At 58.3% G+C, this 25987-nt stretch overlaps 1 protein-coding gene and 1 long non-coding RNA gene across 2 annotated transcripts; one reads left to right on the plus strand and one right to left on the minus strand.

Moving 5' to 3' along the window:
- The first annotated feature begins 2249 nt into the window (after positions 1-2249).
- Positions 2250-25836, plus strand: THRA (thyroid hormone receptor alpha). The gene is made up of 9 exons (XM_043904459.1): positions 2250-2527; positions 13375-13727; positions 16120-16187; positions 16730-16830; positions 18825-18972; positions 19594-19799; positions 20797-20943; positions 21517-21775; positions 22370-25836. Exons 2-9 carry the CDS (start codon positions 13675-13677, stop codon positions 22618-22620), a joined length of 1233 nt encoding a protein of 410 aa, XP_043760394.1. The 5' UTR covers positions 2250-2527; positions 13375-13674; the 3' UTR covers positions 22621-25836.
- LOC122694999 lies at positions 16357-19317 on the minus strand. Its single transcript, XR_006341294.1, has 4 exons — positions 19188-19317; positions 18067-18203; positions 16949-17061; positions 16357-16486 (listed from the first exon to the last, which is right to left on the minus strand). It is a non-coding gene; the product is annotated as an uncharacterized LOC122694999 (long non-coding RNA).
- Positions 25837-25987: the final 151 nt, after the last annotated feature.

Raw genomic sequence — 25987 nt, forward strand, 5'->3', positions numbered from 1 at the left:
GGGGTGGGAAGGGGAACGACGCAACCCAGGGCCAGGGGCTGTAAGCCTAGACCAGGGCTGGATCCTGGCATCTGGCAAGATGCCTGCTTTGGAGGCAGTGTGCCCTTCACTTTGCCCTTGTCCAGGTCTGTTACCAGCCCATGTCGGGAGTGAAGGAAAGTGAGAGAGGTAAGGAGAAGGTAGGACGGCTGAACTTTCCTCTTTGAGTTCAAAGTGCCTACTCAGACCCTGGGGAAAAACAGATAGATCAGGAAGCACTTCATTATCTATGGCTCTGGGTCTAAGATTTCATAAAGTCTCCCTTGTCCAATAACTTTAGTGCCTTTCATTAGAGAGATGTGGTGGGGAAGCCAGAATGGAGGGGAGAGAAAAACCATAGTGCTTTCACCTTCCCGCTCTGGACTCCATCACCCTGCCCTAATCCTGACTGTCGTTAGACCTCTCCACCACCTCCTGGTTCTGGCTGATGGAGGCAGAAGATACAGTAGCTCATTTCATAAATGTGCCTTATACACTGAGATTATCTCCCAGCTCCCTGGGCAACCCAGTCCCAAAGGACTGTTTCCACACATGGCACAGCCCTGCCCCCTGCCCCAGGATATCAGCCAAATCCCATCACTGAGGAGGTGGCATCGATTGGCAGACAGCCACCCTCAGTGCTCCTCCCACTGCACGCTGCCTTGACCCTGCACGATCAGCTTCCTGCCCCACACTGCAGCTGTTGTGTGTCCACCAAGAGCCCCGGCAGAACCCACAGGCTCACTGACTGCATGCTGGCTCTGCAGGCTGCAACTCTAACTCCCCGCTGCCATCTCCCTTCCGCCATCTGCAAACCCCTCATCACCAGCACTCCACTCTGCATCCCAAGGGTTTCTCCCTAACTGCCCTTCTTGTCCCTGTGATTCCAGGGAGGTCCCAAGAGAATTATCCTCCCCTCATCCATGCATTGCAAATGGCAGGACCCCCTGTAAAGGAAGTGGTTGCAACAGAGCTAGGAGGCAGGTGGCTGAGACTAAGGAAAGCAAGGCAGTCCAACTCCCATAGGCTGTTGGTCAGAACCCCACATTTGGCAAGTGATTCTGCCTAGTACAAACTGGGCTATTGGTAGAATAGCTCTCCTTCACACACACACACACACACCAGCTCTCCACACACACACACACACACACACACACACACACACCCCTTTCCAAGAGCAGACGGTGGAGACAGGGCCCCGCCCTGGGAGCCGTGGGAAGGCTAGGGCCCCCGCTGGTAAAACTGGGCTAATGACAGTGGGGGAACCGGCGGGGCCAGAGGGGGTGCTGGGGTAATTAGAGTCCTGTCTGCCTCTGGGAGATCTCGAGATGAAAGGGGCTCTGGCGTCACAGGGTTGGTTTTATGTCCACGAATGCAGGTGTGTGTGCGTGCGCGTGCATGAGAGGTGGGGCTGGCAGGATGGAGACCTCTCCTTTGGGGAAGGGGATCTATTTTTTCGCAGCCCACCCTTCTCTCTGGACTGGCCCTGTACATTTGGATGGGGAGGGGCAAACGTGGCAGGAAAACCCACTGTCCTGAAGCTGAGAGTTAAGGGGGGTAGGGCAAGCCTCGCCCCCTCCCCAGCTCAGAAAGAGCACCAGATTGTCGAGGAAATGACTGGTGGCAGTGAATAGAAAAAGCCTACATTGGAGGAGGGTGACATTTGAAAGGGGAGGCAGTGGATCAGGCAGGTAATGATGTTAGAAATGAGCGTGCTAGGGAGGTAACGGGGAAGCATACCCCCTAAAGGATTAAAAACACAGGATGACTTAATTTAAGAGGACCCCAGGGGTCACGGGCTCAATCCTCGAATTGTAAGGTTGAGGAAGCTTGTCACCTAGAGAGGTGGCGATTTGCTCAAGGTCAAACAGTGAGTTACTGGCAGAAAAGGGACCCGAACTCAAAACAAACTCTAAACCGCCTGCGGTTTGGTGTTTAGACTTTCTCCCGAACTTCTAAAGTGCAGGCGGCTCGGCTCGCCGAGGTGCCCTTCTCCATCCCCGTGGTGCCACCACCAACCCCCCAATTCTTGCAGCAAGCGAAGGCTATGTTTTAAATGACATCTCTTCCAAAATATGTCACCAAGCACCACTCCTGCCGAAGTCGCCTGGAGTGGGGCGGGCGAGTGCGGGTCGGGCCGGGGGCAGAGGCGGCCGAGGGGCGGCCGGGCGGCTGGCCGGGGTCCCGGGGCGCGGCGGGGGGCGGGGGCGGGGGGCCGGCGGCGGCGAGGCGGCCTGCAGGGAGCAGCCGCGAGCCGGCTGGGCGCGCCGAGCCCGAGCCCCTGCCAGAGCGGGGCGGGGGAGGGAGGAGCCAAGAGCGGCCGCCGCCTCTGCCGGAGGAGCCGCGGGGCCGCCACACTCGCCCCCCGCCCCCCCGCGCTCACTCGCACTCACACCCGGGCGCAGGAGGCGGGCGGCCCGGGCCCCACCGGCCCCCCATGGACGCCCCCGGCACGGGGCGCTGAGACCCCCGCGTCGCTGCCCAGCCCGGTTCTGCGCGCCACGCCGAGGTAAGGGGGAGGGAGCGAGGGGGCATTAATATGCAAATGCCTCGCGATTGATTATGCAAAGCCGCGGGGCTCTCTGGCCAGCTCCCAGGCGGGCTGGGGGCGTCCGGGGGGTACCCACGGCCAGCCTCAGCCTTCCCGGGCGCCCCGGTGACCCTGTCACTGGCCGGGAGCTTGCAGCTTCAACGCCCTGGGGAAGGGAGGCGTTGCTGGGAGGTCGGTGGGCCCCGGGGTTCGCCGGCGGAGATGGCGTCCGGGCCTCCCCCTCGAGGGCCCGCCCGGCCTCTGTCCGGCCCGTCCGCTGCGCATTCCCGGGCCCGGCCCCGCTGCCGGCCGCCGGAGCTCCCCCGCCCGCCGCGCCGCGGTTTGTTTACGGTGCGCCGGAGGCCTGCCCCCCCAGCTCCCACCCCCAGCCTCCCAGGCCGAGGCCGAGTGGCCTTTGCAAGGCTGCCTCCAGCAGCGGAGGGCGGTAGGAGTGGGGTGGGAGGTGGGCTTGCATGGGCCCCAGGAGAAGGAAGTCTCCCCCCCCCCCATTTCACTCGCCTCCCCAATTGAACATGGCTCTCTGGTTGCAACACAACTAATTACAAAAACGCGGCTGGGTGTGTGTGTGTGTTGGGGGGGCTATCTGAGGGTCCCTGGATAATTAGGGGAGTTGCAAGCTAGGGTGGCTGGGGAAGAGAGGGAGGAATGGGCCCGTGTTGTGTGCCACCCGCTTCCCTCCCCTTGCAACGTGTCTCTGGTGCCCCTTCTCTGCCCGGGCCCCCCCCTTGTCCAGTATGAAGGTAAAGCCTGCGGGGTGGGGGTTACAGGGGCAATGGAGAGAGCCTCCCATTTTCCAGGGGAGGGGGGCTTGGAGGGGGGTGGAGGTCTGGAGATCGCAGAAGGAAAGCCAGTGGGATGGTAGCCCACCCCTCAATGCTGGCTCAGGCCCCAGGAAGGGGAGGGGCATAGGGGGCTGTGGTCCAAGATGAGGGGGAAGCAAATGTGCCATGCAGACACAGAGATATGTGCCACATGCACACCCAGGGACACCCAGGCAGACTCAAGGACAGGAACTGCTGGACACACCCACATGGGGACAAGGGAAGAGGCACGCTGCCATGCACAGGGGAGCTCAGAAGGGTGGGACACACCCACGGGAGACCAACCCATGCACATACCCACGCATAGGGTCATGGGGAGATGCTCTCATACACAACAAGGAGGAGTCGCTGTCACCCACACAGAAAAAGTCACTATCGCCTGCATGCATGAACGCAGAGCAATTGCACACAGCCACACATTACAAAAGACCCTGTCACTCACAGGCACACACGTGCTCGCATGAGCCCAGTCACACAGGCATCATCGCCTTGCCGTGACAGTCACTGTCACTCGGTCAAACGCAGACGCAGTTACACATCAACACACGTATACGCAACTCAGCAACAAGTATTTTCCTGGACTCTTACTGTGGCTTTCTGAGGTGCTGTGTACCACACACAAAAAAATCCTGCTCCCATAATGGTGGAAGGCACGCAGTCACTCTAGCTAACATTCTCTGTCTCTTTCCCTTGTCATCCCACCCCCTAGATGGTGAGCTCCTTGAGACCCAGGAGAATCACTGGAATTGCTCTGGATCCCACCCAGAGCTGAGCATAGGAAGTGCTCCGTAATCCTTTTTAATTGATTGACTCGGGAACTCTGGCCACAGGTGCACGCATCTGCACACAGTCCCCGGGGCTCAGGTGCAGGAGGCACTCAGAAGGTTCAGGACCACACAGTCGCCGGTCTGCAACCCCGGATGCACACACTGTAGCCGTGCGGTCAGGCGCACCCCTGGATGCACACGCAGTCGTAGACTTTTCCCCTCAAGCTTCCTCCTGCCTTCTTTTTCCAGGCTCTTTTTTTTTTTTTTTTTTTTTTGAGGGACAGAAAAATCAGAGCCAGGTGGGGAGGGGGTTCCAGAGGGCCGAGTCACACACGTGAAGCAGTGTTCGGTGATTTCGGGAGCTGGGATGACCCTGGCTGCCAGAGCGGGTGGGGGGGGAAGAAGGGAGTCTTGGGGAGACCTGCCTCCTAGGGAGCAGCCCCCATCCCCACCCCAAAATCAGATAACCTCAGTTTCCCTGCTGAGCTCGTTGGCCTGGGCCGTTACTGGGGATGCTCACCAGCCTCCCCCCCAGCCCCCACCGAGTTCCTGCCTCCCACCGGGAGTCTGGCCCCTTTTTTCAGCTCTGCCCTCCTGTCTAAACTTGGAAGCCTCCCATAGGAGGCCGTAAGCTGGTGAGCGTCTGGGTGAGTGCTGTGTATTTTTGACTTGGAATTCTGCTCCACCGTGGTCTCCGTTGCTCTGTCTCGGGGTTGGGTCTCTTCTCCCTCCCCTTGTTTCTCTGCCAGTCTCACCCTGTCCCCTTCGCCCGCCTCGTTGACCCCTGTTCTGGTGTCCGTTTCTGCCACAGCCTCCATGCTCCGAGCTGGGAACCGGCGGCGGTGTTCTCCATTCTTCTCCAGTTGCTAGTACTCAGACCCCGCCCCTCGGCCTGCCCGCCCTGCCTCAGGGGTCAGCGAGAGGTTGGGGTGGGGGGCGGGGGGCTCAGCTGGCTGCTCCAGGACATCCTGCACTTCCTCAGCGCTGCAGCTGCGGCCAGCAAGTTTGGGGGGCTGCGCATAGTGGGAGAAGAGAAGGGGTCAACCACTGCCCACGCTGACTTCTCGGGCCGGTGGGCTCTGCCTGGGTGGAAGGCCTGGGTGGGCAAGCCACGCCTGGTTAGCCGAGGCTTCCTCCACACTGACCCACTGGAAAAGAATCGCCCCCCCCCCAGGGGCAATGGCGGGAGTTGGCAGGACTCAGCTGAGCAGGACTCACAATGGCCTTTCTCCACATCCCTGGCAGCTGAGACCCACCTCAGAGATGCCCAACAGCTGTGTCCGCTTTGCCCAGCCTCTGAGCCTGGTTCTGAGGGTACAGCTGCCCAGACTTTGTGTGGGGCTGTGTGAGGCCCTCTCCCATGGGCTGGCCCTCCAATTTGGACTAGCAGGGCGGGCAGTTCTTCCAGAGAGGAAATCTGAGCAGGGGGCACTTACCATTTCTGGCCATGCTCCCCTCTAACTGTGGTCTGGACGATGGATGAGGAGGTACTGGCACGGATTCCACCCTAGAGAATCCATGGCTGCTACAGAAAGGGAAACTGAGGCTGGGTCACAGGGAACACATAGGTAGATGAAAGAACAAGATATTGTTCCTCTAGCAGGTGATGTGCTGTAATGGTTAAAAACAGGGATATATACGTGTGTGTATATATATATGTTTATCTATACACACACGTGTGTATATATATAGGAGCTGGAGTGCCTGGGTTTGAATCCCAGCCACTGGCAGTTGCATAATCCTAGGCAAGCAGTTCAACCTCTCCTTTGGCTTGTCTGTAAATTGAGGATGGTAAGACCAACCTCATTCAGTTTTTTGAGGATTACAGCAGTCAGAATATATAAAATGCTTTTAAAAAGTGCCTGGTGCACAACAAGCACTGTATGTGTCAGCTGTTACAGCAAGGAAATCTGTGGGTCTGGGGTCTCCTGGATTTCTTGGAGAAGCTTGGTGGAGAATTGGATCTCCTGGACATCACAGGCATGAGGTGGGGGTGGTAGGGATAGTGGTTCCCTAATCTCCAGCCTCCCTGTCACCTCTCCCACCAGGGGTCTGGGCAGCCTGGAGCCCCTCTGCTGCTTCTGTGCCCTCCTCCAACCCTCACCTTATTTAGCTGCTTCTTAAAGGAGCCCTTGGTATCTCAGCCTGGGACACACCTCCCCAGAAGGGGACAAATGCACGAATGTTTGGGCATCACTGCATCTCTGTTGGGACAAGTCTGAGCACTGGGAGTGTAGGAGAGGAAAAACAAGGAAAGCAGGCTCCTCTCCACAACCCCTCTCACTTCTTATGTGTGGAGTAAGTCACCCTTCCTCTCTCCTGGGGATCCAAAATCTCAGCTACCTACCATGGATCTATCACTCAGGACCCACCCTTGGCTGACAGATTCCCCACCCCTGCATGGAGGGGACATTAGTGTGGAGGGTGGAGGCAGTGAATAAGGAGGGTGTTGCGTGCAGCACCTGCTGGTCCGGGGTCTATCCTGGGTTGCCTCTTATCCTCTATGAGTCTGGTGATAACACTCTTCTCTCCGCCCTCCATCCCTTTAATGCAGCTCCCTCAGGACAGTGGGAGGGATATGCCCTGCGATGGGCCACTGGGGAACCTCTGGATTGGGGGTGCTAATCTCAACCCTAGTTCTCATGGCTGCAAAGGTGGGGGACTTTTTGCCTCGGGGAAGGGAGGCACGCTTGACCGTGGTGGGAAGACCACTGCCTGGGAGTTGGAGGCTGGGTTTTTGCCACTTGCCAGTTGCTGACTTTGGGTTTATGTTTTCAAAACCTGGAGACGGATGCCCACCTCCCACCTCGTGCAGAGTGAGGGCAAATAGCATAACATGAGATGACACCTGTAGTCAGCCCCTTGTTGCTAGCTGTCACGGCCAACAAGGCCTGTGGATTCTCTTCTCTTCCCAGGGTCTGGAACGCTGCAGGGTGGGTGGGGACATGCAGGCCACTTGGAACCAGAGACGGTTCCCAGGCTCTCACAGAGGCGGCTGGGGCTGGTGGAGAGAGGAGACTGTGTGGTTCTCAGGCATGTGGCGTTGCTTGCCTTCCTCCCTGGCAGGCCACGGCCGGGGCACCAAAGGGGGACCAGCCTGTGGCATGCCAGGCTGTGAGGTGGTCCAGAGGGAGGCGTCAGACAGGGGGAGCAAGATGGAACTCACCGGTGCCCAGAAAATGCTATCTTTGCTCCCCTGCTTTGGAGGTGGGCACCCAGTCTGGGCATGGAACTGGGGTTAAAGGTTAGGGCCAAGAGCACGCCTCTGGCAGTGGCCCAGAGCAGCGGGACTGGACCCAGCCCCCACGCCTCTTCTTCCTCCTGGCTTCCTCTTGTAAGGAGGAGATGAGCTCTTGGCTCCCAGAGCCGCCCGTTTCATTTTCTCTTTTACTCAGGCGCACGGGGCGTGGGCGCGGGAAGGGGAGCGCGCGGACCCCAGGCTTTGGTGGCCCTCGGGTGTCTTGGCACACATCAGTGAGTGGGTGTGTTGTGCGCGCACCCATGTGCGCGCATTTTGTGCATGTGTGGGCCGGGGAGGGCTCTGACTGTCTGCTGGAATGGGGTACCGGAGCCCGCAGCTCTGCGCATGCGGGGTGAGTGTGTGTGTCTGCACGTGTCCGTGTGTGTGCGGGCAGACTCGGCTGCATTTACTTGCTCGCTCTCGCCTGCGCTCTCTCTGTCTCCCTCCCCTCTCTCCCTCTCCCCCTCTCTCCCCGTCTCCCCCTCTCTCCCCCCTCCCTCCCTCTCTCGCGCTCTCTGGAGCGCTCTCTCTCTCTCTCTCTCTCTCTCTCTCTCTCTCTCACACACACACACACACAATTTTCAATCTCTCCTCCCTTTCCTCATTCCCTCCCTCCGTCTCCCAGATCCTCTCTCCCCGCTTCCCTCTCAGTACCTCCTCCCTCCCCAACCCTGCCTGTGCCTGTTCGGCTTGGCTGGGGGCTATCTCTGCCTCTCTGGGGGTGCCTGGGAGAACATCCCCGCTTTTCCTTTCGACCATTCCCTTCCCTCCTGGGCGGAGCTCCCCAGGGCTTGCAGACTCCTCTGTGCCACCTCCTCCCTGGAAGAGGGGAGTGGGGAAAGGAGGACCCCAGCCCTATGCCCATGATGCCATCTGCAGTGAGCGCCTTGGCCCCGTGACATTCATGCCTCCAGCCTTCAGCTGCCCCAGCTCCCAGCTCCGATTACCCACTGGCTGCTGGAGGGTGGGGGGGCAGGGAGAATGTGCTCAGCCTGGGGGTGCTTCTAACTCTGCCTTGGCTATTTGGATCTCCCCCTCCATTCCTTGTGGGGAGTAGAGGGGGTATGAAGATCTGTGGGTGGGCAGGGAAGGGGCTGAGCTCTTGAGCAGGGGCGGTGGGCACCACCATCACCGGTAGGCGTGGAGGGGGGTGTGGAGGTGAGCCCCACACCTGGGCGCCAACCTTGCTGCCTGACCAGAGCTGGCCTGGGGTGGGATGAGGGGCAGGAGAGCAGCAGGTGGGTGAGGTTATGGTGGGGGTGGGCGGGAAGCCCAACAGTCTTTGATGTTCCTACTGGGCATCTGGCCCAAGTCAAGGCTACTGTTTATGTCTTTCTGTCTCTGACCTGCAGGGGGGAATTTCCTGTTATATTCTTTGGGGGGAGAGGATCCTTTTGTTTAAGTAACCAATCTCCCCCTTATACCCCCACCCCCATCTCCCATTAGCCTCCAAGGCCCCAGAGTGGCTTGGAGATCAGACGTCAGGGGTCACTGCCCTTGAGCTCCAGAATCCCTTCTTATGGGGGCCCTGTGAGGGCCCACCGAAGGTTGCTGCCTTCCCCCGGCTCCTCCCGCTTGCCAAGCTGGTGCCTGTGTCTGTATACTCCTCTGCCATCACACACCTGCCAAAGAGGACCTCCCTTCCCGCCTTCACCCCTCCTCTCCCTCCTGGCACTGGGATAACAGGGAGTTGGGTGGGGCAGCCCCCACCCAGTCCATACCTGAGAGTAGCAGGGAGTGGGGGGGTGGGGAATCTGGGAAAGGAGGTAAAGGTCGCAGCCCTGAGAGGCACCTAGCCCTCAACCTGGGGGCCTGTGTGGCTGCTGCAACCTCCACCGTCGCCAGAACCCCTGGGGGCTGTGGGTGTCTGTGGCTGCCCATGGGAGCCCACGTTGGCACAGGCGGTCATGTCTGCACACAGATGCCTGTGTTTGCCTGTGCATGCCCGTGCGCGTGTGTGTGGTGTGTGTGTGTTTGTGGGTGGGCTGCAGTGGCCACCTGGGCCTCTTAGCATCACCCTTGTTGGCCCCCATGGTGTGCAGTCAGGGCATCAGTGCCAGATAGTTGGGAGTGGGGGTGAAGTATCTCCCCCCACCCTAGCAGCAGGCAAAGGGGAAGGGGAGAGGGAGGTGCGAACCTCCCCACAGCACTATTAATAGCCCACATGCCAGGCCACCAAGAACCAGCTGTCACCGTGGAAACCATTTCTGCTCTCCCCTCCCCCCAGCCTCCGTGAGGTGGGACTTGGGCGGGGCCCTGCGCACCCCCCACCCATCTTCCTTTGTTACCTTTCTCTCTTTGTGTCTCCTCCCCTCCTCTGTCCCTCTGTCTCCCCCACCCTCCCCTCCCCAGCCCCACCTCCAAGCCGCCTTTCTTCCTCTTCATCTCCTTCATTGTCATCCCTGCCTCTGCCCCAGTCGTGGCCCATCTCTTTGTTCTTGCCCCTCCTCATCTTTCCCCCATCTCCCCCTTCGTTGCGCGTCCTTCCCTCTGCTTGGCAAGGAGGAGGGCTGGGCTTCCCTTAGCGCATTAAGGACAAGGTTCAGGGGCCCTGACCGGTGGGGCCAGAGCCAAGAGTAGACACAGGAGATGGGTGTGGAGACCTGGGGGCTCGATCCGGGGGCAGAGAGTCCCCCCTCTGGCAGCCCTAGGCATCCTTCCAGGGAGTCCCTTGGGTCCATAGGACTGCAGAGAGGGACAGTCCCGGCAGCGGGGACCTGGCCTGGTGCCTGTGGATGCTGCATTGGCCTCTTGTCTCTGTCCCCCCATCCCAGAAGCACTTAAGCTTAATGAAATGCTTCCCCCTCCACGGGCGCCTTGCCCACACTGCCACCAGGCAGCTCTTATCTGACAAAGAGGGAGTGGGTGGCCAGGCCCGCCGACAGGTGGACCTTGCCTTCCGGCTGTCCAGCCCCTTCTCGCAGAGCAGCATGGCTCCAGCCCCTCCACTTCCAGGGGGCTGAGCCTCTTTCTCTGCGGGTCTGTGCCCCCAGCAGGCACTTGGGGAACGGAGAGGATTGCAGGAGGAGGGGCGAGAGACTGCCCTTCAGGGTGGGTGTCCCCGCCCCGCTTCCCCGTGGACTTTTATCTGCCCACGGCCGACACAGGCCTGGCCCACGTGCTCCTGTGGCCCATGTGCCTCCCTGCATGCTGGGCTGTCTGCCCGCTCTGTCGCCTCAGAGGCCCAGGTATGTCCCCAGAGAGAGAAAAAGGAGCCCTCAGGGGTTCCAGCCTCTTGCTAAGTGCCAGGCGAGGGTGCCCTGAGCCGCGAGGGCAGGACCTTGCTCCTGCCTGCTGCCAGGGGCTCCGGGGAGCCTGGGTGGTGCCCACAGGCAGCAGGCACCGGTCTGCTCAACGCCCCTCCCAGCAGGCACGTGCAAGCCCTTGGCAGTGCCCAGACACATTTGGAGTTAAGACTGGACCTGGGAGGGGGAAGGGAAGGTAAACATGGTGGCGGAGGTTGGCGCTGCCCCAGGGGTGGCCTGTCGGGGCAGCGGCAGGAGTGAGCGGGGAGGGGGTTCCTCCAGCTCCACGGCCTGCGAGGGAGCTGCCCACGCCAGGCGCTGCCGCCGGGATTCCCCGCCTGGCCCGGCTCACAGCTGTCGGTACCCATGCCTGCACACCCTGGCGGCCTTCACCTGCCCCAGGGCCTGATCCCCGGGGCTGCCCCTGTCTCCCAGTGCCCACCCCTGTGCCTGCCTCCTCCCCTCCCCGGGGGCGCCCGGCCCTCAGGCTGGCGAGTGGATTTTTCCAGCTTCTGTAAACAAGTGGTGGCAGCATGCCAGGTGAGCAGGAGACAGGCGGGGGCAGCACCGCAGCCAGGGTGTGCCAAGCACCGAGGCACAGTCTTGGGGGGAGGGGGAGACCGGGAGACACCCAGCCCCGGGGAGAGAGAGAGAGGAGAGAGAGACATTCAGATGCAGACAGACAGACCAGAGGAAGCTTCACTGGGCACAGAGAGGAGTGGAAACAGAAAATAGCCCTCTATTGTCAACCCCACCCCCACGGCTGCCCTGGCCCCCCTGCCCCTCGGCGCTCTGGCTGGGAGCGGCAGGCCCCTGTGCCCAGGCCCTGGGCAACCCCACCCACTCCTTTTCTCCCCCACCTCCACCCCTTAGGGCTGGCTACGCCATTATAAATTTATAACAGGAATTTCTCCCCAAGCCAAGAAAAACTTGACCTACTTTCTTGACGGCTCCCTGGGCTAAGGCTCCCCGCTCGCACCCGCCCCCCTCCCCCAGTGTCTCCTGTCCAGCCCCCAGTCCTGGTCTGTGGGGGTATCAGAGGCAGAACGGGCCACCCTTCTGTCCTGTCCTGCTCCCCAGGATGGGGACTTACCCCCGTGCCCTGTCCCGTGGCCCGGCCCTGCCCTGCCCAATGGCCTGACTTATCTCTCCCTTGCCCTCCCACCCTGACTCCTTATCAGTTCCTGGAGGTGGGGCCGAGGGGCGAAGCCTCTGGTGCAACAGCCCCACGATGGAGGGATGAAGGGGTGTGTGCAGGGAGCCGTGCCTTTTGTCCCCTCTCATGTGCCCACACCTGCCTGTGTGGGCAGATACGGAGCCTCAGGTCTGCAGCCTGGGCTCAGCAGTGTGGCGTGGAGGGAATGCTTGGCCCAGGTCGGCACTGCCCTGGACCCCAGGCAGCAGAACCAGGCCAGCGTTGGAGGCATGCTGCTGACTAGCTGCGCCCACTTGAGTGAACGGTCAAGCTTTCTGAGGCTTCCGTTTACTCACCTGCAAAGTTCTGATACCGGGGGGCACGTATTCTCTGTGCCATTAACAGGGGTTATTTTCCATTCCCTGTCCCCTTGCCTTCCTGGTGGGTGGCTGCTCAGCTAAACCAATGGGGAAGGGGAAGCCTGGTCCTCAGACTGGGAAGTGTGATGTGGGACCTTGTATGGGAATCTCCTTGTGGGGCCAGAGTTGGGCCAGCAGCTGGGGGAGGGGGCAGCCCCCTACTATTTTCAGCGTCCCTCTTCACTGAGGCACTCAGGTGGGTGTTCAGGATTCCTGCATGCCACCTCTACAAACCACACTTCCTTCCCCAATACCCGCCCCGCCCCCCACCACCCTGTGCCTGGGCTCAAAGCTGCCCATCTCTGGTGGCCTCTTGCCCTACCATGCTGATGAGTTTTAGGAAAACTTGGCGAGGGGGTTGGAAATAGCAGCTGATGTTTAATAGATCCATATGAAGGGCCAGGAACTTCCCAGGTGGCGCTAGTGGTAAAGAACTCGAGTGCCAATGCAGGAGACACAAGAGAGGTGGGTTCGATCCCTGGGTCAGGAAGTTTCTCCTGGAGAAGGAAATGGCAACCCACTCTGGTATTCTTGCCGGGAGAATCTCATGGAGAGAGTAGCCTGGAGGGCTACAGTCCATGGGGTCGCAAAGGGTCAGACACGGCTGAAGCGACTTAACACACACACAAGGGCCTCATTTGACTGTGAGGATTGAGACAAGGTACATGGTTGACCTCATTCTTTCCCTCCATCCTTTTTCATGTCTGGAGATCAGGCTGTGGATCTCCAGGCTTGCCTGCTGTGTGGTGGTTATCATTATTATTATTTTTTTTGCCTGTTCTCTGTTGATTTGAATGATTATCCTGGTCCTCTCCCTGTGCCCGCCCTCTGTGACTACCACTATCTCATTATTTTCATTTTCAAAGTATTTATTTATTTATTTGGCGTGCTCCAGGTCTTAGTGGTGACACATTGGATCTCAGGTCTTCCTTGCGGCATGTAGGAACTTCAGTTGTGGCTTGCGAACTCTTAGTTGCAGCCTGTGGGGTCCAGCTCCCTGACCAGGTATTGAACCTGGGCCCCCTGAATTGGGGGCATGGAGTCTTAGCCACTGGAGCACCAGGGAAGTCCCCCCACCATCTCATTATGAGCCCCAAAATGTTGGTACCAAAGGAATCCTATTCGCCTAGCCCCACCATGGCACCGCCTTATCCCTGCCTCTCTCCTCTCTCTGCAGGGACCTCTGGACAGGACAAGATTCTGAAGTTACTCTTCCCACCTAGGACCCCTTTACAGACCCGGCTTGCTCCTCCACCCAGCCCTACCACCTGCCATTCCCTGGCCCCTTTCACCGCCCGCCCCCCTTGGGGCTCAGGGCATGGTGTGAAAGGCCAAGTGCTGAGGCGGGCACCATGGGTGCTGTGCCCTAGGGCCTGGGTGGCAGGGGGTGGGTGGCCTGTGGGTGTGCCGGGGGGGCCAGTGTGCCCACCCCAGTCTCTCGGCGTGCTGGAGGGCATCCTGGATGGAATTGAAGTGAATGGAACAGAAGCCAAGCAAGGTGGAGTGTGGGTCAGACCCAGAGGAGAGCAGGTAATGCGTTCGGCAGCTACGTCGTGCCAGCTCCTAGGTAGCAAGCAGGGTCACCTGGCTGGGCCCAAGAGCGCTGAGCTTGGGCCTTTTAAGTACCTCGTGGCGGGGACTGGGGCGGGGGCATGAGGCCAGCCAGCCTGCTGCCTACCTTTGCCCAGGAGATGAGGTCATGTTCCCATGTGGCAGGGAATTAGGCACCTGGATGGAGAGATGCCCATTCTAAAAGGGGGAGGTGATGTAGAGTAATTACAGGCGGCAGGCACGTGGCCCCTCCCTGGATGGTGCTGGGCATCTCAAATCCTGCCCCACCCCCCATGGTGTCCCCTCAGCCACCCACACCTACGTCTGTGGAATCCAAACAGCCTTTCCCTACCAGCTCATTCACTTCTGACTGCCAGTGTGCGGTCCAGAAGCCATGGTGCCTGTTACATGACATTTCAGGGCACATGGTCCAATAGCTGTTGGTCGCAGCTCACACTTATATTTGGAACCCATTGGGAGCCTCACAAGCTCTTCCTTGTTCATGGGCAAGGGCGGGCACTGCCATGGGGCTCCTCCCAGGAAGTGGAAGTGAATACCAGCTATGAAGATTTTGCTCCCACGTGGAGCAGACATCAGCCTTGCACACACAGCTAGGGATGGCTTACCTACCATCTGCAGTGCCTTTCCGGAGCCCAGAGGGTCTCTGCCTCTCCCATCGGCTCCAAGTAGCACAGAGCTCGGTCTCTGTTGGCGTGGTGCCCTGGGAGCTGGGTACAGCCTGTGCCTATGGCCAGGGAGAGGGTGGGGGATGGGTGCTCTGGGGAGCAGTGTGGCCGTTGCCTAGGAGACCAGATCCTGAGCCAGGAGGCTGGAGTCCTGGCCCAGCAAAGCCCTGGGGCCCAAGACTGGGTCCCTGGAAGGGTGGAGGAAGTGGATGGGGCTGGTGGTTGGGTAAGGGCAGTGGGGTATCCCCTTACCCAGTCCCCACCCCAGGGAACTCTGAAAAAGATTTAGCCTGTCATTGCATAGCTTTCACTTACAGCCTCTGTAACTCCCTGCCCAGACTTCTTCTGTGGGTCTGGGAGAGTCTGCTCCTAATGCAGAGAAAGGCGGGAATGCCAGTTCCTGGTCCCCCAGGACTGCAGCCCCTCCCCTGACAGCCTCCCCTCCCCCATGTCCATGCGCCACCTTGTGGCTAGCCCTGGTACTGCACCCAGAGGCTGTAAGTCTGATTAATTGCTGAAGACCGCCAGCTCAGCTGGGGCCTCCGTAGCAAGGCGGTCCCCCACACCCACCCCTCCGGAGACAGGAGGCAGATCTGACCCTCAAACCGTTCTAGAAATTAGACAGGGGTAATCCCCAGGGTGTGTGGAACACAGAGCTATCTGTGACTGTGACCCTGGCCAAGGTCACTGTGTCAGTGTGTTGGTAGTTGCATCGGGCTCTGGAGGGAGGCTCTGCAACATGCCACACACAGGGTGGGTGTGAGAGGTTATACAATCCGTGCATGCATGTAGAAGGCTTATGTAACCTGTGTGTGCCGAGATTATGTAACACGTATGTGGAGAGGCTGGCCACATACGTGTGCAGTGGCTGAGGGCTGCTATAATACCTTATGTGGAGGGGCCCTGGGTCTTTGTTCTGGCTCTGACCCCGGCCCACCGTGTCAGCTGGCACAGGTGGGGCCTCAGTTTGCTCTTCTGTTAAATGGGGGCCGTAGACAGGGTGGCTTTGGGAGTCCCATCCTTTTCTCATGTTCTTGAGTCTAGGATCTGGAGGTCCACTGCGGTTATCTAGCATGTGTGCATGAGCTGAAAATCAAGTGACATGCTCATTGCAGGGAGGGGCATGGTATTATTAGGTGCCTGTCTAGAGGGTTGTGAAACACGTGGGCATATCCTCGAGGTCGTATAACATTTGAGAAAGCCCTGAAAGTCACATCCACATAGATAATAGAGACTGCGGCTTACGTACCATGCTTGGGTTTATACTGAAGGCAGCATAGTTGTTCATATGTTCATATGTGCTGGTTTTATGCTGCCTATATTTGTGTGTATTCTAAAGCTTATATAGTTTTAAGCATGTCCTAAAGATTCATGTCCTAAGATTCTTTCTGCATATGTGTCAAGCACTGAAGGCTTAAATATGTGGGTGTTTTATAGATGATGGATGTTTAAGGTTCTCTAATGTGTGTGTGAGTGTGTGTTGGAACCCTTGAACATGCTTGTGCCCCAGCCAAGCCCCTTATCTCTTGCTCAGATAACTGGACCCTTCTAGGTTTTGTCAGCTGACCTGAAGGTGGGAGGTAGATGGAGGGAGTCAGGCCTGAGGCATGACCTCAGCCTATTGGATACAAAGGGGGGCTGCCCAAGGTCTGCTCTCTGATTCTACCCACGTTGCCCCTCTCCAGTACCAGGTCACCAGATGGAAAGCGAAAAAGAAAGAACGGCCAATGTTCCCTGAAAACCAGCATGTCAGGTGAGCCTGGCTGCGCATGCCCTTCCTGCCCACCCTCAACCCCACCGAACCAGCAAAGGGCTCTTCTGGGGCCTGGGCTTGTACCAGCAGTTCCTGTGTCCCGTGGGAAGAGCCTCCTGGAGAGCTTGGGATGGACTTGTCTGGGTGAGAGGTGTGACGTGGAGCATGCCCTAGCCATTGAGGATGGAGTAGGTCAGGAAGCGCCTCTTCCCTTCTCTTCTCCCATCACGCCCTTGCCTGAGGTCCCCGAGATGAGCTGCTAAGGAGATTTGCTTTTCCTTCTCCTGTGTCCCCTGCCCCTGGGATGCAGCAAGAGAGAAAAGCCCGGAAGGGGCAGTCAGAAGAAATGGATTCTCCATATTCTTAGGGAAGGGGATGAGCAAGATGACCTCGATATGTCTTCAGGACTCTGCCTGGAGACAGAGAACCCTTCAGGGAGGCTGGGCAAGGAAGGAAAAGCGGGGGGATGGAGAGAGTATAGAAGCCTCTCTGCTGGGGCCCCAAGCCATGCCTGCCTGCCTGCCTCCCTTCCTCCCTCCCAGGGTATATCCCTAGTTACCTGGACAAAGACGAGCAGTGTGTCGTGTGTGGGGACAAGGCAACCGGTTATCACTACCGCTGCATCACTTGTGAGGGCTGCAAGGTATGGACCAGCCAGCTCCTGCCCCTCCCCCACCACCTGAGCCCCCATCTCATTCCCTTTAAGTCCCTCAGCACCTGGCCCAACAGACAGCTCTATAAACGTGTAACCTAAAGCTCACCTGTTACATCGTCATTTCCCTTATTCATTCATTCGTTCGTTCGTTCATTCATAATCACTGCTCTGCCATTCACAGGCAAGATGTCTCATCTCTCTGAGCCTCAGTTTTTTCATCTATAAAATGGGTTAGGATAATGATAATACCTACCACATAACATTGTTGGGAGAATTAAATGAGATAATGCACATCGAGTATTTAAAACAGAGCCAAACAGAAAAGAAGCACTCAACCCATGTCTGCTTCCATCCATCCACTCAGTGAATTAAGTGTCAGATGTGTGGTATCTGCCTTGACCTCAAGCTGCTCCCAGCCTACCAGAGAAAGACTGATGGCAGCTGAAAGCAATATCAGTGTTTTTTAAATGTAGTTCCTGGACCGCCTATAGTACTTGTTAAGTGCAGATCCCCAGGCCTCATCCCAGCCCTGCTCAATCAGAACATTTTGTGATGGCTGCCAGGCATCTGCCTTGGAACAGGCTCCCCAGTTGCTTCCACTGCCCCTGAAAGGTCGAGAACCATTGCTCGGGAGGGGCATGGTGGAGCCCAGAGGAGAGGATGGCAGAGTCTCCCTGGGCAGAGGGGCCAAGGTCACAGACTTGGGGAGACTTAATTAGATCTCACTTTGGGCATTTCAGCCTACATGGTTTTTCTAGAGTCATCACTTCCTAAAAATGTGAGAGCTTTCAAGAAGCAGAAAGATTAAGAATACGTCAAGGCTTCAAGATCCTCTTTTCTTGGTGTCAGTCGAGCCAAGACCACCAGGAATGGAGAGTCCCCTGACAGCGTTCCTGGAAGCATCACCAGCAGTGTAGCACAGAACAGGGAGACCCACCCTCAAGGCCCTCTGAGTCCCAGTGGGTCATCCCAAAAGGACAGAGATGTCTCCCCACTCCTAGAGAGTACGATGGTATAGGTTTAGAGTGAGGCCCAGGAATCTGTATTTTTGATCGGTACCCTAGGTGGATTTTAATTGCACCCCAGAATCTGAGAGCTCAGACCTTGCGTCTCATACCTCAGGTCCAGTTCTGGCTGTTTAGCCATATGACTTTGGGCAAATGGCTTAATCTTTCCAAGCTTCAGTTTCTTAGTCGGCAACATGGAGATAGTAACAGTTCCTACCTCATGGGGTTGACACCAGCGTTAAAGGTGATGACACATGAAAGAAAAGGTTTAGAAGCTCCTGGCTTATTGTAAGTATGCAGCAGACATTAGTCCTTCATATTATTACTGCCATCTTGAGTCTTGAGGCTTTTTTCCTTTAAAACAAAGATTAAACTCCATATATAAAATTGAAAATTTTCTTTTCAAGCTATTGCGAGTCCACACCCAATGCCTTTTCTTGATTTTTTTGACATTCTCCCCGCCCCCTACCATTTCAGGAATTCCACCTGCTTAGGCAACAGGCAGCAGGTATGAGAATGGTTTGGGGCCAGTGTTGTTTTTAGAGTCGTTTAGCAAGATGGAAAATCAGGTATTAGCTGGATGTCCAAAGTGGCTGTTCCTTCAGGCCTCGTCATATTTCACACCCTCCCAGGCTCAAATCTCCCCATGGTCACCATCCTGACCTCTGCCACCACCACTGCCCAGGTGCCGTGCAGGCAGTTGGGGGCTGAAGATGTGTGTTTCTAAGTCCTGGCAGAGCCCAGATGATGCTGGGCTTGCTCTGTCCAGAGGATGCCAGGTCCCCTCACTAATTGCCCTAGCCCCCCGCCCCCTGCCAGAGAGCTGCATGGTTGTTTCAGGAAGAGAAGACCGTGATCACACCATCTCTGTCTCCCCGCCCCCCTCGCCCCCTGCCAGAGAGCTGCATGGTTGGTTCAGGAAGAGAAGACCGTGATCACACCATCTCTGTCTCCCTTTCCCCACCCCCACTCCAGGGCTTCTTCCGCCGCACAATCCAGAAGAACCTCCATCCCACCTACTCGTGCAAATATGACAGCTGCTGTGTCATTGACAAGATCACCCGCAACCAGTGCCAGTTGTGCCGTTTCAAGAAGTGCATCGCTGTGGGCATGGCCATGGACTGTAAGGGGACGGGTGGGCGGAGCCCGGCCAGGCAGCTGTGGGCGGGGGTGTGTTCAGATGTGGCAACTCCCTTCCAGGGTACCCACAGGGCGGAGTGACCATCTGGGTCGGGCTGGTGATGGAATGAGTATTCTTGGTCCCTGCTGCCCTCATTTCAGAAGAAAAGGAAACAGAGGATCCCTCTATTGGCCCTGAGCACGGGCCCTGGTGCCTACCTGCCTTTCACCAGCCAAGGGCCTTTTTAGAGAGAGTTGTTCGGTAGAAATAAGTCCTGAGTACCCCACCGTAATGCAATATCTCTGACTACCAGGGAAGGTACTCCACTTCTCTGTGGGGTGAGAGAGGGCATCTTTCATTAGCTAGGGACTGGATGGCTCAGTCTTGCGGTAATCACTGTCCCCTTTAGACCAGCACATGGTATCCTCTGGGTCAGCCCAAATCGGAGTTGTTGTGGTCCCAGTGATTATCATGATCTAGGTTGTGCCACCCGACTACTAGGGAAGTCATTTAGCCTCTCTTGGCCCTTCCCCTCAGTTTCTCCAGCCTGAATACTGGGAAGAGTAGTTTCTGAGCAGGTTACAGAGTATGCCATGCAAAGGGCATTGTGTCTGTTGTTGACAGTGGTTCTAGATGATTCGAAGCGGGTGGCCAAGCGCAAGCTGATTGAGCAGAACCGAGAGCGGCGACGGAAGGAGGAGATGATCCGATCCCTGCAGCAGCGACCAGAGCCCACTCCTGAAGAGTGGGACCTGATCCATGTTGCCACAGAGGCCCATCGCAGCACGAATGCCCAGGGCAGCCATTGGAAGCAGAGGCGGAAATTCCTGGTAAGGAGAGAGGGGGCATGAGTGAAGTGGCAGCCTGGTGGCCAGGAGAGGAGAGCGAATTCAGAGTCTTGCTTCCTCCAGGAAGCCTTCTTAGATTAGTCCACCCCAAAGCTCTAGTCTGCACAACTTGGCATTTCTGATTTGTACACCTGTGTATGTGTCACTGCCTTTTCCATCTGATTGGGAGTTCCATGAGGGCAGGGCCTTGCCTCATCAAATTTCCAGTGAAGGGGGGCGGATCTCTCCTCTTTTTCTTGTCCCCAGTGACTGGGAGGCAGGGGCAAGGACACAGTCATGGAACAGTATTTTAGGGGGCCTCCTGGGTGCCACACGTTGTTTTGGGCCCTGGCAAAACTGAATGCCAAGGAAATGGTCAGTGTGGGAGGAGATGAACAGTTGGTTGTGTGTGGTGGGGGAAGGCAGAGAACTTCTGATGGAGAGTGTCAGCGGGTGAAACAGTACACTGTAAGGAGCACCAGCTCTGAAACCAGGCACGTGTATGTGTGTGTGTGTGTGTGTGTGTGTATGAAACAGGGATCAAACTGCCTGGGTTCAAATCCTATTTCCACCACTTACTAGTCCCTCGACCTTGGGCTTATTACTTAGCTACACTCTGTCTCAGTTTCCTCATCTGTGAAATGGTGATAACATCAACTAATGGTGATAAGTCATGGTGACGATTAAAGGAGATAATACGTGTAAAACACAGGGCCCAATTCCTAGCTACGTATTAGTCAAATATAGCTTCTGTTGTTTTGACATTACCGCTACTGGTGTCATGATCCTTGTTATTATTAGCCAACTTGGAGCTCTGGGCTAGCCTGTTCTCTGTTGCGAGGAGGGAGAAGCCCTAGGCCTGGGATGCAGAGTCCCTAGCTGCGTTGGCCCCCTCCCCGCTTCCCCAAGCTGCCTTGGAGCTCCCCCTGGTGGGCAGGGAGCCTCAGTGAGTGGGTGAAAGGGGTCTGCAGCCCCAACTGACCCCCGTCTCTCCCCCTAGCCGGATGACATCGGCCAGTCACCCATCGTCTCCATGCCAGACGGAGACAAGGTGGACCTTGAGGCCTTCAGCGAGTTTACCAAGATCATCACCCCGGCCATCACCCGCGTGGTGGACTTTGCCAAAAAACTGCCCATGTTCTCCGAGGTGAGTGATGGAGGGGAGGAGAGACCTGGTGTCACACTGGAGGGAAACCTTGGGCTGCTCCCCGGGTCACCCAGTCCCAGCTCGTCCTTATCTGAAGCTCTCTGGACAGGAAGCAATTCCTATAGGTCAACACACCCAACACACACACACATGCACGCACAGGGCGAGCTGATTCCTAAAGAACTGACAGGCTCTATGGGCCCAGCCCTGCAGCCTCAGCCTCTCCCTGCCCATCTCCCCGCAAGTCTATGTGACCATCCTGACTCCGGAGCTTCTTATTTTAAAGAGCACATACTCTGTGGACAGGCTGCCTGCTGGCTTGTGACCTTGGCCATGTGGCCTAACTCCCCATACCTCCCTTTGCTCATCTGCAGTGGGCGTGGAGGTAATGACAGGACCTAACTCGGAGACCTAGCTCTGAGGCTTAGTGAAGCAGGGCCCATCTGCCACCCAGTACAAGGGTAGCTGTCCAAAGCATGCGTTCCCAGTCGGTGGTGGCCTCGAAGTTCCCAGGGGCACCTTCAGGGGACGCCCATGGGGAGGGGCATGCTGAGTGTTCCTGTGGCTCTGCAGCTGCCTTGCGAAGACCAGATCATCCTCCTGAAGGGGTGCTGCATGGAGATCATGTCCCTGCGGGCGGCTGTCCGCTATGACCCCGAGAGCGACACCCTGACGCTGAGCGGGGAGATGGCTGTCAAGCGGGAGCAGCTCAAGAATGGCGGCCTGGGTGTCGTCTCTGACGCCATCTTTGAACTGGGCAAGTCACTCTCTGCCTTTAACCTGGATGACACGGAAGTGGCTCTGCTGCAGGCTGTGCTGCTAATGTCAACAGGTACCTAGCCTGGGCGGGTGGGCTCCGGAGCTTCCCGGGGCCGAGAGCTTGGCTGGGCCCCAGGCTGGTCCTTCTTTAACCCCTCAGTCTCTCTGCTCCCCAAGCCCACCTCTCTGACCCCCACGCTTATCCCTGTCCCCAGGCCCATCCTCTGTCCACTGTCCCCTGCTGTCACCCATCCCCCTCTGTTCTCTCCAGGCCCATCTCTCGCTTCCCACGTCCTCTTCTCCTATCCTGGCTTCATTTTTCACCTCTGCCCCACATCTTCTCTCTGTCTCTTATAGTTCCCTTTGTTCCCCACCCCGACTCTGTTCCCGTCCCCCTTCTCCCCCTCCCTCCTCTCTTCTCAGTCCCCCATCCCTGGTCCCTGCCCCCAACCTCCTCCTACTTCTCTGCCCCCACCACCTCTCCACCCCCAGGTCTGCCTGGTCTCCTCGTCCCCTCTCTTCCCAGGCCCACCTCTGACTCCTCTGTCTGCTTCACCTGCCCCTCCACGCGCTTTGCCCTGCGGTTGCCCCCTACTTGCCCCCTGGCCCCCCAGCCTCTGCGCCCGCCCCTCCCCCCTCTCAGCCCCATGCCCCTACTTCCCTGCAGACCGCTCGGGCCTGCTGTGTGTGGACAAGATTGAGAAGAGTCAGGAGGCGTACCTGCTGGCGTTCGAGCACTACGTCAACCACCGCAAACACAACATTCCGCACTTCTGGCCCAAGCTGCTGATGAAGGTGACTGACCTCCGCATGATCGGGGCCTGCCACGCCAGCCGCTTCCTCCACATGAAAGTCGAGTGCCCCACCGAACTCTTCCCCCCACTCTTCCTCGAGGTCTTTGAGGATCAGGAAGTCTAAAGCCTCAGGCGGCCAGAGGGTGTGCGGAGCTGGTGGGGAGGAGCCTGGAGAGAAGGGGCAGAGCTGGGGGCTGAGGGAGAACCCCCACACCTCTTCTCTCCTCCCTCTCGTCCTTGGATAGATTCAGCTCCCCACACACACCCCCACACTGCCCTGTCCCTCCTCAGAACCTCCAGCCCTGGGACAGGGCAAACAAATGAACTTGCTATGAAAAGGACAGTGTGGGAGGCTGGGGGGTGGGGGACGGTGTCCTGCAGTTCCCAGGACCTTGTCCTCTGAGAAGGTAGGAGAAGGGAGGGAGAATTAAGAGCGGATAAGCCATCTTGACCGTAGGGGATAGAGGAATGTGGGGTGGGGGCAAAGGCCCTCACTCACCCCCTACACACACACAAGAGAGAGCCCCCTCGCCCAGTCTCTTGGCCTAGGTCCCCCCTCCAGGCTGAGGGCCTCTCTGCTTCCCCAGATGCCTGGTGCAAAGAAAGGCTTGGCTTGGCTCCTCCCCTGGAGGTTAAAAATTACAGTCATTCTAACTGCACTTTGGAAACCAGGCAAGGGGAGAAGATAAATGAAGAAATACTAGACAGAGGAAAAAAGAGCGAGCGACTGATAGAGAGATGATATTAAGTTATTAACTGAGGCTGGCCAGAGGGGAGGACCCCCCTCCCACCCCCGAGCACTTTGAGAGCTGCCCCCTCCTCCCCCCAAATCAGAGAGAACTGCCCCCGCCCCACGTCAGGTCCCCAAGGGTAGGGCTGCCATCAGAGCTGTGAGTTAACACAACAGGGTCCTGGCCACGCCCCCTTGCCGTGCCCCTCCCTCCGTGCCCTTTGGCACCCCCCCCCCCCCGCCCCCCGCCCCAGCACTCCCTCTGCTCTCTGCCACTCGTGCCCGCTGAGTTCCATCTACCTCTCACTCTGGATGCCAGCTGGCCCCTCACCAGCCTGCCCTGCTGCCCGCACAGCTCCCCTTTCAAGTGCCCAGCCCCGGGGGCCTCTCCCCGTCACCCCCTCCTCCTCTGCACCTTGGCACCCACACAGGAAAAACTGTGGCTCAAGCTCCCGCCCTCCTCACATCCTGCAGTATTAGCTCCGATCCAGATGCTGCTGCCCCGGGGCGGGGGTTGGGGGGGCGGCGTAGGGGGAGGCGAAGGGGATGTGCGTGAGCTTCTCCCGGAGCCTGCCCCCCCGCGGGCCCCTGTTCCCATCCGTCTGCTGGGCTCTCTCTAACCCCTGCCCTCCTTTCCCACTCCCACTGCACTACCCCAGACTCTGGGCCGGCGGGCCCCGGAATGGGGGTGCTTAGATCAGTGGCACTTAGTCAAGGCCCTGGTGGGGAGGGCGGTTGGTGCTCCGCCTTTTTCCTTTGAAGCTCTTTAGGCCAGCCGCCCCTGTGCCCCTGGGACCCCCTCCCCCTCTTCTTTTCTCTAATTCAGGGACTTTGGCTTGAGCCACCTCCCACCCTCCTGGTGAGGAGTGCTCTGTTGGTCTGCACTTGGGTGAGCTGCCCTCCTCCTCCCTTCTTTGTCAGCGCCCACTCCGCAGGGAAGAGAGGGAGGGAGGAGGTAGCCCTCTGAGGGTGGGGGCGGGGAGGGCGGGAAGGGACAGAGCAGACCGGAGGGCCCTGGGCTCAGGGCTGCATGTCGGCAGGGATGGATGGGTGGACATAGATGCCCCCGGAAGCCATGGGGAATGGGGCGGGGGGCGGGGGGCGGGGTGCCAGGGCTTCCTGCGCTTTGCACTATTGGGGCAAAATGTCTTAAGCAGTGGGGAACCTGCCACCCCACCCTGACCCTCAGCCTGCCACAGCCCCCTATACACATGCACACACACGCGTGGAAACACACACACAGACACACACACACACACACACACACGGGAAGGCAATGCTATGCTGCCCATCAGGGCATGTCCTTTCCCCACTGTTCAGGTGTTCCGACGGGGGTGGAGGGCCTGGAAGAGCAGCCCTGTCACCTGTGCATGTGCCTGCCCCGCCCCCTTGGGCTCTTGGGCTGCCCGTGCTGTCTTTCTGTCTCAATCCCCATCTCTCTCCTGGGGTACTGATTCCTATATTACTCCAGTCCCATGGATAAGCCCTCTCATACCCCCCTCCCACCCCTGGGGGCCCAGTGGAATTCCTGACCTGTCTGCTGTCTCCCCGTCCCTCCATCCCCACCACCACGTCTCCATTCCCATTCTCAGCCATGCACATGGTGGAGAAAAGGCCTCCAAGAGGCTTGGCCTCTTACAGGCACTTGGGAAACCCTCCCTACCCGCCCCCCCCAGTCATATGAGCTGTGATCCCCCACTCCTTCCCATAACCCCTGACCCTTCCCCCCACTCTCAGTGAGGTGGGGTGTGTGTGTGTGTGTGTGTGTGTGTGTGTGTGAATGTGTGAGCAAGTACATATGGTGGGGGAGGAGCTGGGGGACTCAGGAGTGCCACGCACCTGCTCTAGAGGGGCAGCCCGCCGTCCCAGTCCCTGCTTTGGAAGTGGGGGACAGGGCCCTCTCCTGGGGGCCATTGGTGCTAATGAGGGGGATGGCCTTGACGTGGGTGCTTCGCCTGCCTTCCCCAGTATTGGCCCGGGGCACTAGGGCAGGCAGAGTGGGGGCAGCAGGTGCAGTATTGGTGGGAGGAGGGGGCCAGGCCAGGCCAAGGGGGTGCCAGAGCCATGACCACTACCCCGCCCCCACCACCCGCCTCTCCATCTCAGTATTCCCCCTCCCATCACTCATAACACACATACCTCATCCAGCCTCCTCCCTGCTCAGACCTGGGGAGGGTGGGGGTGGAGGAGCCCCTGCCCCTTCCCCTGGTGGCGGGTCTACAGGGCTGGGAGAGGGCGGGGCGTGTGGCAGAGACACCGTCCAGAAGGGGGACAGTAATTCCTGCCCTGGGAGCTCCTGGGTGGGAGGAGGGGACAGTTCCCTGCAGGCGCTACTGAATGTATGAGAAGCTGGTGCTGGGGTGGGGGGAGGGGGGCTGTGGCCAGAAACAGGGAAGGCAGTAGGTCCCTTCCCCGGGGAGGGGTTGGGGCCAGGAGGGGTGACCTGGGGGCTCCTACTCCTGCCCCACGCTGACAATCAGTATGTCTGTTATGTGCGATTTTTCACCCCGTTGTGTTTTGGGTCAGGATTTTAAAGAAAGATATTTTTATGGTAATTGTTGCTCGTCTATTTTACTATATATTTATGTAATAAATATATGATGAAAATAACCCCCTTGGGCACCCCCCCCCCTTAGACTTGCGTGCTGTTTCCCTGTATCCTCCCATCTGCTGGCAGAGTACCCACCCCCAAACTGACCAGATGGAGAGGTGTGCCCCCAGCCCTGGCCATACTCCCACCACCCCCTCCCCCTCCCCCCAG

This window comes from Cervus elaphus, chromosome 5 (assembly GCF_910594005.1).
Source record: "Cervus elaphus chromosome 5, mCerEla1.1, whole genome shotgun sequence".
Classification (NCBI taxonomy): Eukaryota; Metazoa; Chordata; class Mammalia; order Artiodactyla; family Cervidae; genus Cervus; species Cervus elaphus.